The sequence below is a fragment of the Lampetra planeri genome, chromosome 54 (genome assembly GCF_965212315.1).
Source record: "Lampetra planeri chromosome 54, kcLamPlan1.2.h2, whole genome shotgun sequence".
Classification (NCBI taxonomy): Eukaryota; Metazoa; Chordata; class Hyperoartia; order Petromyzontiformes; family Petromyzontidae; genus Lampetra; species Lampetra planeri.
In genome coordinates this window covers 2458525-2480333 of record NC_136160.1, presented here as the reverse complement: position 1 = coordinate 2480333, position 21809 = coordinate 2458525, and the positions used below count along the sequence as shown (strand labels likewise).

The following is a 21809-nucleotide window of genomic DNA, read 5'->3' as shown; positions in this document are numbered from 1 at the left end:
GTCAAAGCGCGCGGTGGCGTAACTCGTGAACCGCGTTGGAGTGAAACGTCGGCAAAGCTGCCGTCTTGCACAGGTCACGGAACCTTTGTCTCCGATGGGCGTGTGTATGTTGACCTTCGTTCGCACCGTACGTAGCCGTCCGCGCAATTCGGAGGTACGGGGGAAGGACAACCAACCGAACACAAACATCAGTTCTAGACAAATTGGTTTTCAATCTAGGTGAGAAGTACGTAGCTCCGGTGGCTCGCTACTTTTGCATCTGAAAGCGCCGCGCGATGCCGTGTTACCGTCCTAGTTCGATCAACACCGGTAAACGGGGGGGGGGGGGGGGAGTGCGTAAACAATTGTGTGTGGGGGAGAAAGATGGGGGGCAAGAGGTCTGCACGTTTGTCCGAGGCCAGACGAGCCTCGTTGCGTCCTTGTGGTTTTTGTCTTTTTTATTTTCTCACATCTGGAATTCTAGCCCCTCCTCTGCCTTGCCAACCTCGTATAATAACCACATTCAGTTAAATAATTTGTCAACTCCTTTACAGGCTTTTTGTATATTTTTTACGCGGCCTAGGGTCTCGGTGCATGCCGGCGTGCATGTGCACTCGCGGGCACATGCAGCTATAGAGGCAAAGATCCCCCGTATAGCCTGAACAGACCGTTAGACTGTTGGTGCAACATGTGAAGGCTGGCACGGCACACGAGAGGGGGTGGGTGGCCAACACCACACACGGCCGCCTTCATCACCCCAGTGGCGATGTTGGCTCACCGCACCAGCTACTCATTTGAGGCTGAGTCGGCCTAGGGGAGGCCCATGACACGTTCAGATAATCGTCACCGGCGTTCTGCCGTGAGCGGTGAATCGAACTCGCGTCGCTGGGTTTGTAGAGCGGGGCGCTAACTGCTACGCTACCGCAGGTACACGCATGCACGCACGCACGCGCAAAAAGCAGGCACAGGCAAGGCACTGCAGCAGATTGCCTTTACGTGGCAGCTTCGTGGGCTAACAACTGCAAAAATGCCTTCTGGAATTTTACTTTCCTAGCAAACTTTGTTATTTTTAGCTTCCTTAATAGCCTGCAAATCAAATTGGTGTTTTAGCTCAAGCTGAAACCTGGAAGCCCACCCGACTCATATATAATGTGCGTGTGTGTGTGTGCGCGCGCATTTAGGTGTGTGTATGTGCTTGCAGGTGTGTGTGTATTGTGGGGGAGCGACAGTGTGCCAGTTAACTGCCCTATGAACCCGATGACCTCAATTAGTATTCCCACTCAAGGCCAACACCAGCGACGATAATCCGAACCAGTCCTGGGACTCCCCAAGGTCGACTCCGCCTCAAAAGAGTACCTGGTGTGATGTGTAAATATTTCCACTTTGGAGACACGGGCGTGGTGCTGGCCACCCATCCCCTTGTTGCGCTGTGGCAGTCTAGAGAGGTGCTCGCTTTAAAGCACTTGCCCCAACAGTCTGCTATATGCTACACGGCAGATCTTTGTCTTTGTTTGTGTGTGTGTGTGTATCAATTCGTCTTTGTATACACGCTGTTACGTGTAGACGCGCGCGTGTTTGTGTGTGTGCCTGCGCCTGCCATATAAATGCGTGCGTGCGTGTGTGTATCTTGGTGCGTGGCCAGGCAGTGATGGCTTGCAGAGTCGTGAGCAAAACGGTGCGCGTGATTCCGCCCCTGTTGTGACCGCTCCGCGGAGAATTCACAGGGCTCAACTGATTCTGTTATGTCACCGTCCACCCACCGCGCCCTCTTCAGGTGTTTTGGTTGGAACCTAATGAGGGCATATAAATGGTGTGTGCGCTCTCGTGTGTGCGCTCGTGTGTGCGTGTGTGTTTGTTACTGGTTTTAAAGCACAGCAAGTTGGCACAGTAGGGGGGCGCACGGGTGGTGCATCAGCCAGTCGTCTCAGTCAGTCGACCTGTGGCATCTGGGTCTGCCCCGTGACCTCCTGCCAGCGGGCGTTCAACACTTCACGTGTTCTCAAGGTGCACATAGCCTGGCACAGGCGTCGTGGTGACGTCACCGCCACTTAGTGGCGAATGGCGGTTGTTGTTGTTTGTTACTGGGGAGCGGCGGTGTGCGCAGTGGGTTAGCGCGCTGTGCTCCGCTCACGGCTGACACACGGTGACGAATATATGAGCCGGTGCCGGGCCCTCCCCTAGGTTGACTCGGCCTCAAATGAGTGCCTAACGCGGTGTGTGTAAACATCGCCACTGAAGAGACGCAGGCGGTTGGGTGTGGTGCTGGCCACCCACCCCCTTGTACCATGCCGGTCCTCATTGGTGCTCGTTAAAAGCGCTTTCCCCCGCAAAATTATGTTACATTTATCCGCGTGATATTTGTCTTAATATGTCCGGGGTGTGATCCATTTATAGATACCACGCTGATTTCCTCTTTCATTCTCAATTAGTTGATTGAGTAAGTGTGACACCCGAAAGATCCATATCTTACAGGGAGAGTGAAGCGATGTAATAAGTGCGTTGAGATCGGTGAGAGATGTGAAGAGAGCTTTGATGAATCGTGTTGCCCCTCCCCCCCCCTCATTATTTTCGTGGGGCATCTGTGTTAAAATGGATCGGCCCCCCTGTGTATTTTTCCACACTTTAATTTAACTTGCCCTGTTGTCTGTTTATAATTCTTTCAAATCTGTTGACGCTTAATATCTTCGGATCTACGAAGCCTTAACGAGCTGAAACTTTTGTCTACGCAATCGTCTCACGTGACGATTCAAGATTTCATTTGAAGAACCGGTCCAGGCACCGCCAAACCTGGGCCTTTTCGTGGTTTTTAAATCCTTTATATTAAGTTCACTTGCTTGCTTGCTTGCGCGCTTACGACCGTGCAAATCTTTCGGTCGTTTTTTTAACCCACTTCCCGTGATCCAATCGAGCTGACATTTTGCACACAGACTCGTTGTGCGTGACAAATTATTTTCGTGAAAATGTTTTTCCAAAATTTTTCACTTTTTAGGAAAAAAAAAATTAAATGTTTCATTTAAAATACCAATGTGATAAAAATGAAACTCTTACTCAAGAAAAACAGAAATGAATAATAAAATAAAACTGATGCCACGCATATAAAGGATTTATAGTGAAAAACTTTGTTTTTACGGGTTAATTTTTTTTTTAACGTAAATTTTCTTTTCAGCTCCGGCTGCCACGTGCAGAAATTCTCCCCGTGTGCCGAGCTCCCCTGGTGTTCAATGTTGGGATGTACAAGAACGAAGTGCGCCTTAAGGTGGAAACGCCACCTCTGGTTTCCGAGAGGTTTTGGCGAGTGCTCATCATGGGCTTCCCTGGCTAATTTAACGATAATTACGTTCCCACGTCTTCTGTTCCCCCCCGCCCCCGGCCCCACATCAACCATCTCATTTTCCAGCTTCTAAATTTGTTAATCTCGAAATTCTTACAGCGCAAGGCTCTCGCTACGAGGTGCTGCCGTGTTTCACGGGCAGGTAGAGTCAGCCAGTGGGGGAGGGGGCTGGGGAGGGGGTGACGTTGCTACGTGGTATTGGGTAAAAATTTGGGTCGTCATTTGCAGGTGGCATTTTCGAATTTGGCCAACTGGGCGGCAGTGGCACGTGGCCCAGTGCTCTACGCGCCGCAATCTGGGGATCTTGGAACGTCCGCCTTGAAGCGGACGCACGCACAGGGAGGGGGGGGGGGCAGCGGGGTGCGGTAAGCAGCCCGCATCAGTGGCAGCGGCTGAGACGACCTCCAGAAGTTGAGGTTGACTTATTGTGGGCGAGAGGACGGGATGCCATCCATCCAGCCGGTGCTGTGATTGTAAGGGGAGGGGCCCTCATTAACTCTCTGCCGGTCGAGTTTCAGTCGGGCGTACCGGCATAAACCACCATCATGCGAGCTCCGGTCATCCTCGTAGTGGTCATCCTCGTAGTGGTCATCCTCCGGTCACCCTCGGGCCCACGGGCGAGCGTTGCCACTGCGTCGGGGTGACCACTGTGAACTTTCCACCAAGTTGGCACTTGTTGTGTTCACTTTTCCTCCGGAGGAGAAGGAGGAGGGTGGATGGGTGGGGGAAGAGGCCGATTGAGGGCGAGTTGTTCCTCCACCTCAGACTGGATTTGAACTCGCGACCTTCCAATCGCGAGTCACGTGCGCTGCGCTCATCCCCCTCCACCCCCCGTTCCGGATGCGGCGTATACTACATCCGTGCGATGTTTTTTTTCCCCTCTCCCGACAGTTTTACAGCTGTCAGCAACCTCGGCGTAATTACACGTGGATTTACGTGCACACTGTCCACGTGTGGGCGCGCGCCGCACTTGCGGGCGCCCCAGATGCACAGAAATAGCCGCCCCCCCCCTCATCGCCCTCTACCCCCTCACCTCCCCCCCACACATGGCTGGCGGTGCCATGAACCCGCGCTCCCTGAAAATAGCGACCTCGTGTTCTCTGACATTGCAGGTCTATTTTTTAGCTCGCGATGACAGCTGCGCACATTTTCGTGTGTCGCGCGTCTTGTGCGCGTTGCTAAAAATGACTTCTGGGCATATTTGCGACGGCGCTATTTGCGTGTCGAGGTTAAATGAATGTGGAGCCATATTTAATACGGGGGCCAAGGCATTGGTCAGTCGATGTTTCTGTATTACGTCGTGTGTAACAATAATAGTAATAATTTTTCGCCCGCTGTCAATGCACTGCTCGGTGGAAGGTCCCTCAACGTCATGTCGCTGGTTGGGGGTTGGTTTGACCGAAACTTCACCACGCTGGTCGGTGAAATGAGGGTGTCAACCCATCACTGATGTCAGCCGTGGCTGGGAATCGAACTTTAGGTTGGCGTCCTCATGTTACTGTGCGCTAACCACTGCGCCGCTACTCGGCAATACCCGAATAGATAATAATGTATATTTCCACAGGAAAGCCTCGCTGAGTCTCTTAGACTCTCTTTCATGCGGGTGTTGTGTGTCTAGGCATGTCTGGCCAGTTCTGTTTTACCGTTCGTCCCGACAAGATGACACCACGAGATGAATTTCACCGTGACACCCATGTACGCAAGTCCATGTACGTTGCAATTTTTTTTGCAGCGTATGTAGCCAACCGTGCTTACCCGGAGACGCACCGACAATATCTTGACGACAACAACTTGACTATAATTCAAAACCAGACGCCACCGTACCTGCCGCATTAGCAACTCAATGTCCGTGGCCTCCCCCCAAGTTTCGGGCATTATTATTGTTGTAACAATGAGTCAACCCATGGAAGGCCTGTGGTCAAGGTAAGCGCGTTGGCGAACGTAGAGCGTTGATTTTTGTTGGTGCAGTCTACGGTAAATGGATCGAGGCCCCGTGACCAGGAACTCGGAGGCTGGGTCCTTGACGGGTGATGGCTGCGTGCCGTCCGAAGGGTGCAGTTGTTCCCGGGCCCCGCCGTGTCTCCCGCGTTTATCTCCCCTTTCATTTGTCACCCTCGCCCTCTTCCCGTCGCCGCTCTGTCACGGGGGAAGCCGGCGGTCAAAGTGAGACGTCACCCCTGACGCCACCGCCGCCGCGCGCCCACATTTTTCACCTGGGCCTCACCGCCACCGTTCTACAACTGCCCAATTCGCACCGCGACCCCCTCGCCGTGCTATTTACACGGCGCGGCACGACGCAGCACGGCGTGGAACAGCACGGCGCGCTTTTGAAGAGTTGGTTGCGCTTCGCCGGGACGCTTGCTCGTGAGAGCGCCTCGCGTAGACTTGTCACAGTGTGCACGGGAGTCGCTTTACTGCTGCTGTTTAAAACTATTTTTTTTATTTTACCAGGGTAAGGCCCACTGACCTATATAGCTCTTTTTCAAAAGCGACCTGTCACAAATAATAGCTCGGCGTAGTGGGCTTATCATCGCGTGGAAATTTTATCGCAGCCAAGTACTCTAAACGCACGCTGTCGATTATAAACGTGGAGGGAAAAACCGAGCACCCCGGAGTAAAATCCACGTGACCACGGGGGAGAGAGAGATATGCAGACTCCAAATATTACAGGCGTCAGGGTCGGGATTGAACCGACGACCTCCTGTATACCAGGCGTGGGAGTTAACGTCTCGCCACCGCGCATCCTCATATGGTGAACCTGCACGCCGGTGTCAAGCAGAGGTCGCAAACGGGTTTTGATTCCTTACCCGTACCTGTACCCGGCCGCACCAGGGTCGCAATCGGGTACCCGTACCCTACCCGATACCCGGCTACCCGTACCCGGCCGGGTATCGGGTAGGGTACGGGTACGGGTACCCGATTGCGACCTCTGGGATGAAGCCATGTTGCAGGCGCGGGTGGGTTGATTCTAGGCACTTGAATTGTGAGAAGAGACAAGACGTTGGGAAATGAGTGACAAATGGTTACTCACCAGTGACTCACGGCCTACCCGTACCAGTACCCGGCCGCACCAGGGTCGCAAACGGGTACCCGTACCCGGCCGGGTACGGGTAGCCAGGTATCGGGTAGGGTACGGGGGGTACCCGATTTCGACCTCTGGTGTCAAGCCTCTCTTCGTATGCTTCACCGCTGTTATATTCCCGCCGTGCGATTGGGCGGCAACGTCGTGAGACAAAAAGAAGGAACGACCACCGCAGGGAGCTGTGCGCCACCGAACGACATCGGCGGGGATCATAAAACCACCGTGGAAAGTTCTTTCAGTCGGCCTCTTATTCACACGCCACGAACACAACACGTTTTATTGAGGGACTACCATCGCTGTGTGGCGTTATCTTGGTGTGTACTGGCACTGTTTTTGTTGTCGCTTATGCTGCCTTGCCCAAGCTTGATAAAGCAGGTTTATATATCTACTTATATTTTTTCTTGACTTGATGCCCTTTTTCACTATTTTGCACTCCCGTCGTTTTTTATATTTCTCACTGTTGTTACTTGCCGACCCCCCCCCCCCATCTCTCCGGGCCCCTGCTGGAGACATCTGTGGAAAACAGAAAAGAGTCTCATGGCTCACCGGATTCCTCCTCCTGCAGTCTCAATAAAGAGTCTGATCACGAGATCCTGAACGGGCATGGGAAACCGCACGGGGGCCTCTGCATTCGTTGACCGCGGGTTGGGAACCACTGCTCTCGAAGGGGTATTTGGCCTGCTCTTCCACAGTGGCCAAAGATGCCTTGGAACTGTTGGGAGTTTCCCCGACATGTTACCCAACGCCGCCACCTCCTGGTTCACTGACTCGGTGGCTCGGCAAACCAAGATAACAAGAAGGGGCACTTCTTTTCGAATTCGGCGGAGCAAAAAAAACTTTCTTTTTCATCCACATGGTGAATGCGTCGTCGCCGTCTAAAATAACACGCCTGCGGTGGTCGAGCTGCCCGTCGAGATTGCGAGAATGTTACGCGCTCGGCGTGGGGGACGCCGCGTGACACGAAATGCACGGGCGGGGGAGGAGTGATAGAGTTGTCACGGTCATGCCTCTTTTGCTGCCTGTAAATCACCTCTTGTTTGTTTCTGGACGACCTGCAACTTTCCGTGACTTTTTTTTTTGCGCGTGCGTTCTCGTTCGTTCACAAGAGGAGGGTGTTTGAGTTGGGTTGAAATCGGTTTCGTCAATTACAACCGATAGTTTTTCTTTCTTTTCATATTTTTCTGAGAAAAAAAAAACTCACTGCTGGAATTTGCCAAAGTAAAGCGACTTTTAACCAAAGTTATTACGATCGTATATTTTTTTTGGGTGGGTGGTTGTGCGGTGATTGGTGACCAAGCTGAGCCCGTAAAACTCGCTTCGCTTCAGAACGCCACTAAATCACGGGCTGTCGGCCGGAAATCGAAGCCGGGGTCTCGGCAGTGCCAGCTAAATGCTGCCGATGCGCTATTTATTATCTCTCCTGAGTAACCTGGCCACCTCTAAAAAAAAAACAAATCTGTGAATATGAATACCGCATTAAAACTGTGTTAATCTCAGCTCTCTTTTTGTTTTCGTGTTGCTTGGAGATGCAATAGCTGTAGCACTCTTGATATTGCCCACGGCTGCATCTTAACGCTGCGAGCCTGATCGCTGGCGGAAAATTCCTGTGCACGACAAGGAGCCTGTTCTTGCCAATGTAGAACACGGCCACTCGACGGTTTTTTATTTGAGGATCCAAAGTTCGAGTTTCATGTTCATTTTGTTTTCACGAGGCGAGAGCTCCCCAAGAGATGAGGATGAGTCTCATTTGCGAGAGTGGACGCATTAGTCCACCAGTATCGGGCGATGGTTGCAATGTATGACCCTGATTAAGTTGTTTTGGGGGGGTAATTTAACGCCAGCACACAATGGGCCAATGAGGTCCGAGGGATCTTTAACGATCACTGTGAAGCGGGCGACGCGTCGTATTTTTTGCGCGGTATTAATCAGTGCGGCCTCTGGGTTCGAACCGTGAACCCTCTGCAACAAGCGGGGTTGAGGGCGCTTGTGTTAGGCCGTGTCGCCATCCCGAGGCCAATTGTTTTCAAGGGCCGATGCATCATCTTATCAGAGCATGTTTTTTTTTGCACATTTTGCCACAAGTACGTGTGGTTAATGCAGACTTTATTCCTTGCAAAAGGGATCTGTTTGGTGTTTGAGCATCTTAACACGACTCCTGTTTTAGCGCCAGAAAGGGTCAAACCTCTTCCGATTTTTCGTGTTCGCTTCATGATTTTTGAAACTGGAAAAAAAGTCCGACGGATATCCATGACATCGTCCGCGACGACATCTAAATAAAAACTCGACAACCACGGCTGACTCGTGCAGCGCCACGGCACTTGTGCCGCCGTTGCCGAGTGGGGCTGACGCTCCGCTCGTTCACCGTGCGCGTCTACGTACGAAGGGTAGCGGTAGTGTAGCGGTCAGCGCTACGCTGCGCACACGAAGCCGGCGACCCGAGTTCGATTACCGCTCACTGGCCAACACCGGTGACGATTGTCTGAACCGGTCCTGGGCCCTCCCCTTAGGTCGACTCGGCCTCAAATGAGTACCTGGTGCGGTGTTTCGTAAATATCGCCACTGGGGAGACAAAGGCGGCCGGGCGCGGTTGCTGGCCACCCACCCCTCGTGTGCCGTGCCGGCCTCCGTAGGTGCTGCTCGCTAACAGCACTTGCCCCAACAGTCTGTTACGGGCTATACAGGTGGGGGGGGTGGTCTTTATCTTTGTCTTCATGCACGTTAGACTTCTTTCGCACCGTACGTAGCCAACCGCGCTAATCGTAGGTGCGGTTTGTGTGTGTGTTTGTGCCATCCGTTCCACAGCTTCGGCGTTGGCGACGCAGGCACTCGACTCGTACCAGGCAGGAGCGAGCCCCATCATATAGCGACGCGGCACCATCGTCTGGGGGTAATGAGCACTTTGGTTCACCTTGTTCTTGTGCGAATGGCACGTCGCTGTCGTGCCTTGCCAAGCACGCGACGACGACGCTTCCGCCACCACAGTCGTTTGTTGTCCTTCCCCCCCCCCGACCACCTGCACCACGGATCAGCGCGGTCGGCTGCGTACGTTTGAGAAAGAAGTTCAACATCACCATTGGAACCTCATTTGCCAGTAAAAAATATGATAATAGTTTTTTTACCCTTCTATCTGGCAACAAAACTGACACCTTTTTTACGAGGAGTCATGTTTGCATAGACCACAATACCTGCCAGATAGAAGGGTAAAAAAACAATTATCAAGTTCAACATCGTACGTGCGTGCGTTCGTCTCGTGAACTGGACGCTTGCGCTCAGGGCTTGTTGGTTTAAGAACATGGCAAAATATTTTTTTCCTTAACGGTTTGAATGGGTGCCACTCAACGAATGGGGCCATTCAGATGTGACAAAACTAATACCAGGTAAAGCCCACTGAGCTATGTAGCTCTTTTTCAGAAGCGATCTGGCTATCACAAATGATAGCTCAACGAAGTGGCCGACATTTATAGCCGCCAAAATACTCTAAATGCGTGACGTTGATTCTAAATGTGGAAGGGAAAACCGGAGGACCCGGAGAAAAATCCACGCGACCACAGATATTTATGCAGGCGCCAGGATTGGGATTGAAGCCCTGATCTCCTGTATACCAGGCGATGTAGTTAACATCTCAAATGTTGACTCCAAATTGTAACAGTTCATTGGGGGGAGGTTGGGAGGTGGGGCAGGGAAGTGAATCATGACACACCAATTTATATTTTTCACTCCTATACATGCCATTTGTGATTTCGGCATCATTCAATGAGACAGATATTTTAATTTTAAACTCTAGCAGCGAGCAGTGGCACCACCTATAATGAATAAACAGCGACGTCCCAGAACTATTTTATGAATTAACGTAAATATTCCCTTTGCATGAGGGGCACACTTTCGACAGATTATCATTATTATTATTTTTATTTTCAATACAATCATAAAACAAAATTCAGTGTGTTTTACTTTGGAGGCAAATTTTTCAGAAATCGCTGCACCCAGAGACCACTTGCCAGCATCTGCCATCACAGCCACGCGGTGATTGGCTGAAAAGCGGTCCCTTGTGACACAATTTCGGCCAATGATGGAACAGCTGCACGAGCACTGAACTTCAAACGGGCCCCGCTCTGCTTTGCGTCAGTGAAGGCCAGAAATTGGCGAAGGAAATCCCTGGACAGCTGAGCGAAGATTGTCGCGCGGACAAACTGCACAGACAAAGGGCAAATATAATGGTAGCGTAGAGACGCCAAGAGTGACACTCAACAGATGGGGTGGGTGCACGACAAAAAAAACAGGGGGATTTGATTAATCTATTGTTTTAAACTTCTGCCCTGCTTTGTGAGCAGTAATTATCGCAGCAGTGTATTCTCATTTTCAACTTGACAATTGAAGCACAGCGTTGAGGTTCGTCATAAACAAATGGTAAATTACACTTACTTCGTCCTATATGCCAGCTCTACCAATCGTCGTGGCCACACTGCACCCTCTTAACCCGGCTCTCAACTCACGACGGGGAAGAGTTGTCGTGCCCTCGAACAACGTGCTGCGCATGTTGGTCGTGAGCGGGAATCGAACTCGGGTCCACGGGGTTCGTAGCGCAGCGCGCTAACCGCTGCGCCACCGCTCCCCAGTGCGGCATTCACGAGCCCGCTACTCTGCGCGTTGCCATGAACGGAGCCACACATCACACCTCTTTGGACATTTCCCCACACCTCCGATTAGCACGGCGCTAATCGAAGGTGCAGGAGGAAGGAAAACAAACTGAACACTAAAAGCAGTTCTAAAGAAACGAGATTCAAACGCAGATTTAAAAGTGCATAACTGCAGTGGCTTCTTAATATCGGAAGGAAGAGACCCATAGAGACCCACAGAGATCCACAAGAGACCCATACTCATGTGTATGTTGAACTTCCGCACCGTACGTAGCTGACCGTGCGAAGCGGAGGTGCGGGGGAAGGACAGCAAACGAACAAACAAAAATCAGTTCTAAAGAAATTAGCTAAACGCCAGCTGGTGGTGGGACACTGCAAGCATGGATCTTGGTGCTCAGGTGTCAACATTGCAACGACGGCTGCAAGAGGTCACCACATCATTGGCAGCGATGGACTTGTTCACCTTGACCTGCGCCTGTACTGCCACCAACGCTGTGTGGTCATTGTTCTCTAGGCTTCAGGGGCGCACAGCAATGCCGCGTAGAGTGAGTAAAGGCTTACTGACGGGAGGTCATGGGACAGAACCAAAGTAGTGTGGCTGACGGACAGGAATGGCCAGCATCCAACTATGTGTACACTCCAAACAAAGACAAAGATCCCACGTATAGCCGTAACAGACTTGGGGCAAGTGATGTTCGCGAGTAGCTATGAAGGCCTGTACAGCACACGAGGGGGTGGGCGGCCAACACCACGCCCGGCCGCCTTTGTCTCCTCGGTGGTGACGTTTACACACCACACCAGGTATTCATTTGAGGCTGAGTCGAACTAGGGGAGGCCCAGGACCGGTTCACATAATCGTCACCGGTGTAGGCCGTGAGCGGCAATCGAACTCTGGTCGCCGGGTTCGTAGCGCAGCGCGCTAACCGCGACACCACCGCTCCCCACCGTATACACTCTGCACGCACACACACGTATACAAATCCCAACCACGAAAATCGCATGCATATACTCGGGCACATGCGCACCGATGCACTACACACGCGCGCACACTTAGCACGGACTTTTAATTTAGGGTGCATCGGTATGGCAACGGAAAACAAAACAGCGAAGAGCTACGCCCCTCTAATCAGGGTGTCACTGCTTCCCGTCGAGGCTGACCCCCCCCCCCCCGTCTCTCCCCCTACCCTTCTAATGCACACAGCTGTTGATTATAATTAGGGTGCCCCTTGTGATGTTGTTATACATAGCAAAGTGGTGCTCACCACAACATCCCACTTAAAGCAGCCTGGCAACATGAGAGGAATGGGGGGGGGGTGTTGGTCCTTAGCGGTGGCGGTGGTGGTGGCGGTGGACAGGAGCACATGATCTGGTGTTGATAGCGTGCAATGTACGTGTATGTTGAACTTCATTCACACCCTATGTAGCCAACTGTGCTAATCGGAGGTGCGGGGGAAGGACAACAAACTAAAGACAAAAAGCAGTTCTGGAGAAACGAAGTTTTCAATCTAGATTTAAAAGTGCGTAGCCTCCAGTGGCTTCCTAATATCGGAAGGGAAGAGCGTTCCAGACGGCCGCAGAAGCAGCGTCCGAATACGCGCGATGCGGCGACCGTCTTTGTTCAATGGCCGAGCCAAAAGCCGCCGCTGCGAGTATGATGACCGGAGTTTGCGTGGCCATGGTCGATGCTCCTCTTGTATGACGGCGTGTCGACATCGTACAGGTGCAGATGGTCGACTCGTGGTGGACCTTGAGATTATTGAGCCACTCCCCGTTGTTCTCTGAGACTTCACGTTGTCCCTGGGAATATAATTAGAAGGGGAATTCGTATTCTTGGTTTTTTCGGTAAAGTCACGTAGAAGGGAAACAATACAAATATATTATAATAAAAATATTTTTCTTATTATTTTATTGTTTCCCTTCTACGTGACTTTACCGAAACAACCAAGAATATGAATCTTCCCTGCAGTCACGAAAGCTTTAAATCAGAAGGGGAATTATTTTCTTCTGTCACTCAAAGCTGCCGCACCTGACGCGGAGAACAGTCACCCGCAATTTTCCCACAATCACCGTACGTCGCCCCCCCCCCGGGTCAAAAAATCTGATGTTTTGGTTTTTCACATCACTTGATCTCGGCAGCATGTAAGGGCTAATATATATAGATATTGTGCAGTGGTAGCTGCAAGGAGGTGTGGTGACCCAGACCATGTAAATTCTATTGATGTTTACCAAATAAAATACATTGAATGTTATAATTATTGATGTAGGACCCTATTTGAAAAAGCTCGAAAGAAAGCAACCTGAAGCGACATTCATGCCTGCTTTAAGTAGTATAACTCGGGAGACATCACAGGGTAGAAATTGTACTCCTTTATCCAAATAGGAAACGCATTTGGAGACGCTTGGGTGAGCACTGCTGTTGACATCCTAAACTACTGAAACTAAACTAGTCACTGAGCAGCCACTGGATCTTGGCCGCCTCCTTATAGGGGACTCTTAAAGGCCACCCCCCCCACCGCTCTCACCCGACCTTCGAGCGACACTGAACCACAGCGTCAGCGTTGACCGTCCTTTATGTCCGTGAAAATGTTGTACGTGTTACAGGTCTCATCATCATTATATTGCATGATTATGGTAACAGCAAAATGGCTTATGGTATCTAAATCTGTCTGAGGGTCCCCCCCGAAATAGACTCGGCCTTAAATCAGTAGCTGGCACAATGTGTGAAACATTGCGGTGCTTGGGAGCCACACCACCCTGCACCATCCTGTGCTGTTCCGGCCTTAATATGCGCTCGCTAGCAGCACTTGCCCCAACAGTCTGTACGCCTATGCGAGCATCTTTGCATTGACGTGTGCACGCGTGTGTGTGTTATGGTGGTGTAGCGGTTAGCGCGCTGCGCCACGCTACGAATCCCGCGGCCCGAGTTTAATTCCCGCTCACGGCCAACACCAGTGGCGATTATCCGAACCAGTCGTCGGCCTCCCCTAGGTCGACTTAGCCTCAAATCAGTACCTAGTGCGGTGTGTAAACATCGCCGCTGTGGAGACAAAGGCGGCCGGGCTTGGTGCTGGCCACTTCATCGGTGCCCGCTAGCAGCCCTTGCCCCAACAGCCTGTTAAGGCTCTATGGGGGATTCTTTGTCGATGGTTTTTGTGTTACGGTCACAGCCTGAGACGAGATAAAGCGACGGCAGGAATGGCTCCTTTATAACCAACGGGCGGTGGGTGATTGCGCGCGGGCTTTTTTTGTCTGTGCGGTCTCCGCTACACAAGCCCCGCAGTGTAAGCAAAGATGTACACAGCTGATACCCTCCCCCATTTTTTTTCTGAATGGCAAGTGGCAGCACCAGATACGGCGGCCTGCGGACCAGAAGCCCCCCCCCCCCACCGTTGTGTTGAGGTTTCCAATGGGGAAGGGGGGGGGCATTGCGGTGTGGGCTAGCAAAAGAAGAGATTTAGAACATGGCGACAGATAAAATAGTTTTTTTTTTACGGTCATCCGATTTGTTGTGGAACGTTTTTCGCCCCCCCCCCCTCTCCTCCTCCTCAAAATCTCGTCTATTCTTAGCGCTCCGCAAACGCGGCCCTTTCAACCGTGGCCCCCAGCCAACCCGCGAGCCACAGAATGTCGTGCTGTGCGCCACGCCGCTACTGAATGAAAATAACCAATCTGCGTGCTATTTTAAAGCCGGGCCGAAATGAAAGGGCACTCTCAAATGTGATATCTTGGCGCGCACATCTGACGGAATTGATTGGAGTCTCGTGCCCGCGCACCCGCTGAACTTATTTTGTAAGAGAAGTAATTAAGCGTTTGCTTTCTTGGATAATTAAAATGTTTGTTTACCCTTTCGTCTCTGTTTGGTGCCACGGTGGCGAGCGGCTTTCTTGTGGAGGGTTACAGAAAGTTGTTGTGGAACTTCCAAAAGTGAACGGAGCGTGACGCTCACGCTCCGCTGTAATCACGTCTCCGTCGCACAATGCATGTGAATAAGAAGCAACTTTTATCACCAACTACCAACCGACCACGTAGCCACCCTCCCAACTTCCTGCCTATTTACCCGCTGACCTAATTCCCTAACTACCCAGCTATCTTAACTACCTGCCTAATAACCCACTTCCCCACTTACATGCCCAACCATCCACCTCCCTACCTACCAACATTCCTCGCTACCAACATTTCTTCGTACTGACATTGCTACCTACATACGCACACACCCACTTAATCGTCTACCGAACCAGCCCCAGCCACCTTACCCTACCCTACCTGGCGAACCCACTAACCGTTCAACAGAGGTCGCAAACGGGTTTTGATTCCTTACCCGTACCCATACCCGGCCGCACCAGGGTCGCAAACGGGTACCCGTACCCGGCCGGGTACAGGTACCCGTTCCCTACCCGTACCCTACCCGAAATGAGTGACAAACGGTTACTCACCAGTGACTCACGGCCTACCCGTACCCGTACCTGGCCGCACCAGGGTCGCAAACGGGTACTCGTACCTGGCCGGGTACGGGTAGCCGGGTATCGGGTAGGGTACGGGTATCGGGTACCCGGTTGCGACCTCTGCCTTTCTACCTCCATACCTCTCCAGCCACCCACCCCCACCTACCACGCACTGCCCACCGACTGTCTACCTGCCCTCCAACCAACGTACGTTCAGCTCTAAACAACCTCACGTCTTCTGGCAGTGCACAGTTTTTTTTATGCAGCACTGCTTCAAGATGGGCAAACATCGGTTAACGCCGTTGCGTGTGTGATTCTTAATATCCCTCTCTTTCCGTTTTCCCCTTTCGCAGGAGGATTCAGACATTGAAATCGGAAGAAGAAAAAAATGGCATTCAGAGTTAGTAGGTGGCAAGCTCCTCTTTTGTCATGGAAGCAACTGGAAGTAAGAGGAGGACACTGAGAGGAGATGACCTCGGAGAGGAGGAAGAGTGATCGCTGTTTTGTGAAGTGAAGAGGAGGTGGGAGAACGACGTGGGGGCGTGGGGGGGGAGTCCTGCACTGCTGTTGGGGTTGGCGGTGAGCAGCACACCCTGGGCCTTGTCGTGGGAGCGGGAGCCACGCAAGGAGACCGGGAGGGAGGGAGTCGAACGTGTTTCTGATCTTCGCCAGCAGAGTGGCGAAAAAGGGGGGTTAGGGTTTTTATTTTGTAACGAATTTTATTTTTTTTTTAAACGGACAATCACTAAAACAGCGAATACTTTGCATTAGCATGGTTGGCTACGTACGGTGCGAAAGAAGTTCAACATACGTAACATTGAGCAGAGACATAGTGTAACGGACGTTGTACAGCCTGCTTGAGTTAAAACCACAGTGGATACAGAGAAGAAACTTACCAAAAATGAATGGAAGATGATGCAAATAAGAATCGGGAAGACCCCTTTTCATCGTCGTAAAGTGAAGCACAGTTGTTTGGGTTTTTTTCCCCCCCGGATGTAAATTAACGAATGATATAAGCCATGTCTACCTTAACAATGAGCCTTAATATCCAGATCCTTAATTGTGTACTAATGTCAGGTGCAAAACGTTATCGGCGTTTATGTGGACCTTGTGCGTGTGTGTGTTTGTGTAATGCCCCAGATAAGGAGGTTTGTTTTAATTCCACGCAGCAAATAAGAACGTTCAATTAATTGACCAATCGGTCTTTCAGACGAATGCCTTTACAATTGATTCAACCAAACCAACCTCGCACCACGGCTCACGCCACAAACATCGGGCTGGCCCTTCCCCCCCCGGCGCTGTTTTAGGCAGACCACAATTCACTGACGATTCTCACTCAAGGCAAACCCCGTTCAAAGTTAAGCACTTTTTAAAAAATAACCGACGGGCAGAGGAGCAGCCACGCAATTTCTTGCTGGCACCCACCGTTGGCAGAAAGGAAGCCTCCAGAGAGCCCCCCCCTAGAGAGAGAGAGAGAGAGCAGTGGTTCCCAAGCACTCTGCATCAGCCGACTGTCGCTGTCAAGCCTCGGCAAATGTTTGCCCCCCACCGCGCGCACCAATAACATTGCCACAAACAAAAACATGTAAACCGCTCTGCATCGTAGCAAATGCAGCAGTTCCCGTGGACCGCTTCCCACGGGCCTCTGCGTTCGTTTGAGAACCGCTGCTCTCAAAGGGGTATTTGGCCTGCTCTTCCACAGTGGCCAAAGATGCCTTGGAACTGTTGGGAGTTTTCCCGACATGTTACCCAACGCCGCCACCTCCTGGTTCACTGAGTCGGGGCTCGGCAAACCAAGATAACAAGAAAGGGGCACTTCTTTTCGAATTCGGCAGAGCAAAAAACTTTCTTTTTCATCCACGTGATGAATGCGAGCCGGTGGTCCTTAATGAATAACGCCACGAAGCAGTCATTCAAATAGCCGCGTGCATGTGGCTCCGGATGCCGGCCGCCCCCTGGACTCATTTTATTCCACTGGGTGGACAAGAGGCGGTCGCATTTAAGAAACTTTCCCCCAGCGTTTGAACCCGCAACCCCCGGATTTCAAGCCTGAGTGCGTTGACCGTCGCACGCCCGCGGGCAGCAACATCCAGGTTGGTTGTGAAACTCGGAACGTTTATTTTTTTTGTTTGGCAATTTAACAAACCTCCTCCCCCCCCCACCTTGCCTGTCCATGTCCGTCGTTTGCGATTGGTTAGTTCTAATTGTTCTCGTTTCATATACAGCAGCGGACGATCGAGAGAGGACAGGGTTCGCCGCCTTTAACAGGAAGCCGAGTCCGACGTCGCCTGCGGGAATGGTCGGCCTTAAATCCTCGCCGTGTGGCTTTGCCCCCTTCAGCCTCATCTCGCCTCGCCGTTTTGCCTTGCACTCGTTCTCCTTTTTACCTCCCGAAAGTAACCCCCCCCCCCTCACTGCCACTTTGCCTTGGGCCCCCCTCCTGTGGCCCGCTCGACAATTTATTTCTGTTGTTGAACACGAGGTGCGTCTTGCCGAGCAACCGGCAGAGAGAGAGAGAGCGGCGCTCGCGTGGGCGGCGCGACGTCGCAAATCGCGAGGATCCGTTTCCTCCACCTCCCCCCACCCTCCCTCTCCGCCCGATGTCGCTCGGCGTGATGTACGACGTTTCGCTACGTGTGCCGGCGAGATTCTTCAGGAGCAGATGTCTCTGCGCGAGCCCCCTCCCCCCCCACAAACGCCTCCGAGAGCCGCGTTGTTGTTCTTCCCCCCGCACCTCCGATTAGCGCCGTTGGTGTCTGCGTACGGTGCGGAAGGATAAGCGCGACGTACATGCAGTGCGGCCGCAGAAAGCCTAACCAGCCGTGCAATTGTATAGATTGCGTACGAAATGCAAACATGTGAGAAGGCTTAAAAACAAAAAAAACGTAATTGCCATTGAACGATTCATTAAAGAGGCGCCCAACTTTCCATTGGCGTTTTTTGTCCAACCGTGGCACGGAAAAAAACGATTCGCATCAATTTAATTGCTCTCATTTCTCACCTGGAATTTGGAGCTTCCCAAGAAGTTCGTCGAAGCGGAACGCGCGTTACTCGAGAATGGTACACGCAAGCGGCGTTTCTGTCTCTGCCCGCGCGTAAACGCATCCCGTTTTTCTCACCGTTTATATTTCCTTCCATGCACCTCCGATTTGCACGGTTGGCTACGTACGGTGCGAAAGAGGTTCAACGCGCGTGTGCGTATGTTTCCAAAGAAATATCACGAGGTTTCCTTTTAGGATGTCGTTGAAGAACTTCAGGATTGAAAAGTGATTTCACATGCGCACATTCTCTCTCTTAGTATACACTTCAAAGAAAGCAGCACGAGTCTCTGTTGGCAAAGTTCATTTTCTTCAACTAACTCTTAAAAGTGCCTTTTAAAGAAAGTGAGCTTACTGGTAAAAAAAAACACAACAAAAAATGGATGTAAAACTTTGCTTACGTTAAAATGTGCTTTCGAATAACAGGACGACCTGGGCATACAAGTGGCGTTGATGTTACTCATCCCGCTAGCGCCGATATAAATAACCGTCGCGTAACATTTGCGTTCTAAATGTAATCGCCGCGTTTATTTTCTGTCGCCGTGCGTACGCACTTGGCAAAATATTCTACCGTGCGTTTGCGTCCGTGACTAAAAAAAAATGAACTTTATCGAAGGGGGATCTTTTAAAAAAATAAAAAATGGGGAATATTCTTCACGCCACCGTCTCAGGAATCGACAAAACTCCGCAGGAAAATGCCGTCCTTCGAGGAGGTCGCTGTAGTGGATAGCGCGGTAGAGGCCTTCCCGATGCGTCAATCGAACATGTCTTTCGCCTCCCGTCACTGAATCGTACGCACGCGGCCCAAGTTCGTCGCTTGCTCCAATCGTTGGCAGGCGTCCTCCTCCGATTCGGCCTCTCAACGGTTTTCCGAAAGACAATATCGGCGTTTGTCGCTGATGTTATTACGTGCAACCAAATTTAAACATTGATGAGGTCCTCGGTTTTTCTTCGCCTTACTCGAAACTTGGCCACCGCCGTTTGGCAATATTTTATTTAAACTACAACGAGGAGGCCTATGTTCCACAAATATTCAACCAAAGCCCATGTTAGAGCAAACGTAATATAGGATATCCTCCCCAAGATGTTAGGTGCAAAGCTTGGCATTAGTAGTGTATATATTTTGTTACTTTCATTACAACAAACTACTTTATTTTATACTCAAGCGTGTCCTTGTTACTACACAGACACACACACACACAGAGAGCCACTAGCTCCCACTATCTCCGAAGCCACTGCGCGATAACCACAGTACCGGTCGCTGTTATTCCGCTGTCTCGAGGAGGCAAGATGATGTTTGTTCCTCGTGTGTTCACTCAGCGATGGTAATGTTCAACCGCTGCGTTCTGGCGCAACCGATTTCAAAAACAACGCAAATATTTGCTGCATTAGGGTTATTTTTTTTTTTACGAGCTATCTCTGAATATTTTTAGGACGTCTGCCACTCCCGTCAATATGACGACAGTATATACGTCCAATAGCATGCTATTTGGAAATACATTACATTTTCACTCGTGTTTGTTAAAGTAAAAGAATCGATTGTGTATGGCATTTCAAAGGACTTACACGAATTAAGCAAAGTTTATATTGCAAACAAAGTTCATCTGTCGAGTTTTTCTGCCCCCACTCGCCCGCATGGGATTTTTCTCCGGGCGCTGTGATTTCCTCCCCGCCATGTAGGCGCTCATTCATTGGCCGATATCACCGTCGTGTGTAGAGGACGCCAGAACTTGGGCAATTGTCGGTGGCGCCGGCTTCTCACCGCCTGCTGCTGCCTTCTTGCTTGTCCGCGGTTTCTCGCGACTCCCGAGTAAAAAACTAATTTTTATTTTTATTTTTATCAATGAAGGCCCACTGAGCTATATGGCTCTTATTTACAGCGGCGACCTGGCCACAAATGATAGGTCAACGAAGTGGCTCATCATGTCGAAATGTACAGCAGCCAAATACTCTAAACGCACGTTGATTCTAAATGTAGCGGGGGAAAACAGGAGGCCCGGAGAAAAATCCACGTGGCCACGGGGAGAGAGACACGCAAACTCCCAAGTACACAGGTGTCAGGGTCAGGATCGAACACACGAACTGCTGTATACCAGGCGAGGTAGTTAACATCTCGCAGCCACCACGGCGACCTTTCCGAGTTTTCCTTCCTCGAGAGTGAGTGAATACCGTGCCGCGCTATATAAGTTCATATTACAGTTGTAAAATTATAACGTTGGCGTTTTTGCATTTCATAATGAAGGTTTTTGGGTTAGATCGCGTAAGAATAAATGTGTCGTAGCCCTCCACCACCCGACACAGCCAAAAATCTTTATTAATAATATTGGTCGCGAAAGCCTACGTGTTTTTGCATTTCACTTAAAATACAAATGATGCGCTCCCCCAACTCGCGCTGTTCGATAGTTTCGTTTGATGATGTTGAAAGGATTTTGATCACCAAAATAAGCATAACCCGTAAAAACAAAGTTTTTCACTATAAATCCTTTATATGCGTGGTGGCTAGAGTCCTCTCGTCCTCTGGCTTGAGATGGCTGCCACCTATGGGTCAGATGATTGAATTGCACCATTAAGCAATTGTCCTAAAAAGTGTAAAATTTTGGGAAAAAAATTTAACGAACATGAATTGTCACGCACAACGAGTCTGTGTGGAAAATGTCAGCTCGATTGGATCACGGGAAGTGGGTTAAAAAACGACCGAAAGATTTGCACGGTCCTAAGCAAGCAAGTGAACTTAATATAAAGGATTTAAAAACACTTTTATTGCCTCGCCAAGTCTGTCCTTAGGGTCCCTTCAGGTTAACGATAGGAGTTTTAAGAATGTTCTTGAACTCACGGGGAGGAATTCTGCGACTGAAAAGCCGATATGTGTCACAGCTTATAACCATTGGAGGAAGAAGTTATTTAATGGTCTAAGACATACATCGAGTGACTTAAAAACCACTCTTTCGGATGATAAACATGCATAAAGCACCGTAATTGCATGCAGAACCCGTGTGACGAGAGAGTGATCTCCCTTGTCGATTCAATCCACTTCTGCCCTTGCAAGATGAAGTTAAAGGCGCAGGACTGCATTGTGTCGCTCACGCCGGCTGCGTACCGGAAGGGGGGGGAGCTCTACAGAGCCGCCCAAGAGCATCGTAACCTCGTGGAATTTATTCCCCCTTTTTTTTTTATCCGCACGGTCACGGGCTCCGCGATTCGTGATGGCACGCGCAGGTTCCCCACGAGCCAGATACGACGCACGGAAGAGTTGGGCAAGGATTCTTGCGTGCGCCCTTCGATGCGTTGCCCGCGAACAAA

At 50.8% G+C, this 21809-nt stretch overlaps 1 protein-coding gene across 2 annotated transcripts in view; it reads left to right on the top strand.

Moving 5' to 3' along the window:
- The window catches only part of LOC144735233 (nuclear factor of activated T-cells, cytoplasmic 3-like), a 147938-nt gene extending 127143 nt beyond the window's left edge, over nt 1-20795 (top strand). Inside the window, exons 14-15 of one of the 2 annotated variants that reach the window (XM_078617720.1) lie at nt 9195-9279; nt 15825-20795. In XM_078617720.1, coding sequence (XP_078473846.1) covers nt 9195-9256 — 62 coding nt within the window. In that variant the 3' untranslated portion in view covers nt 9257-9279; nt 15825-20795. The remainder of the gene's footprint in view (nt 1-9194; nt 9280-15824) is intronic. The other variant, XM_078617721.1, reaches the window with a different exon arrangement.
- Nucleotides 20796-21809: the final 1014 nt, after the last annotated feature.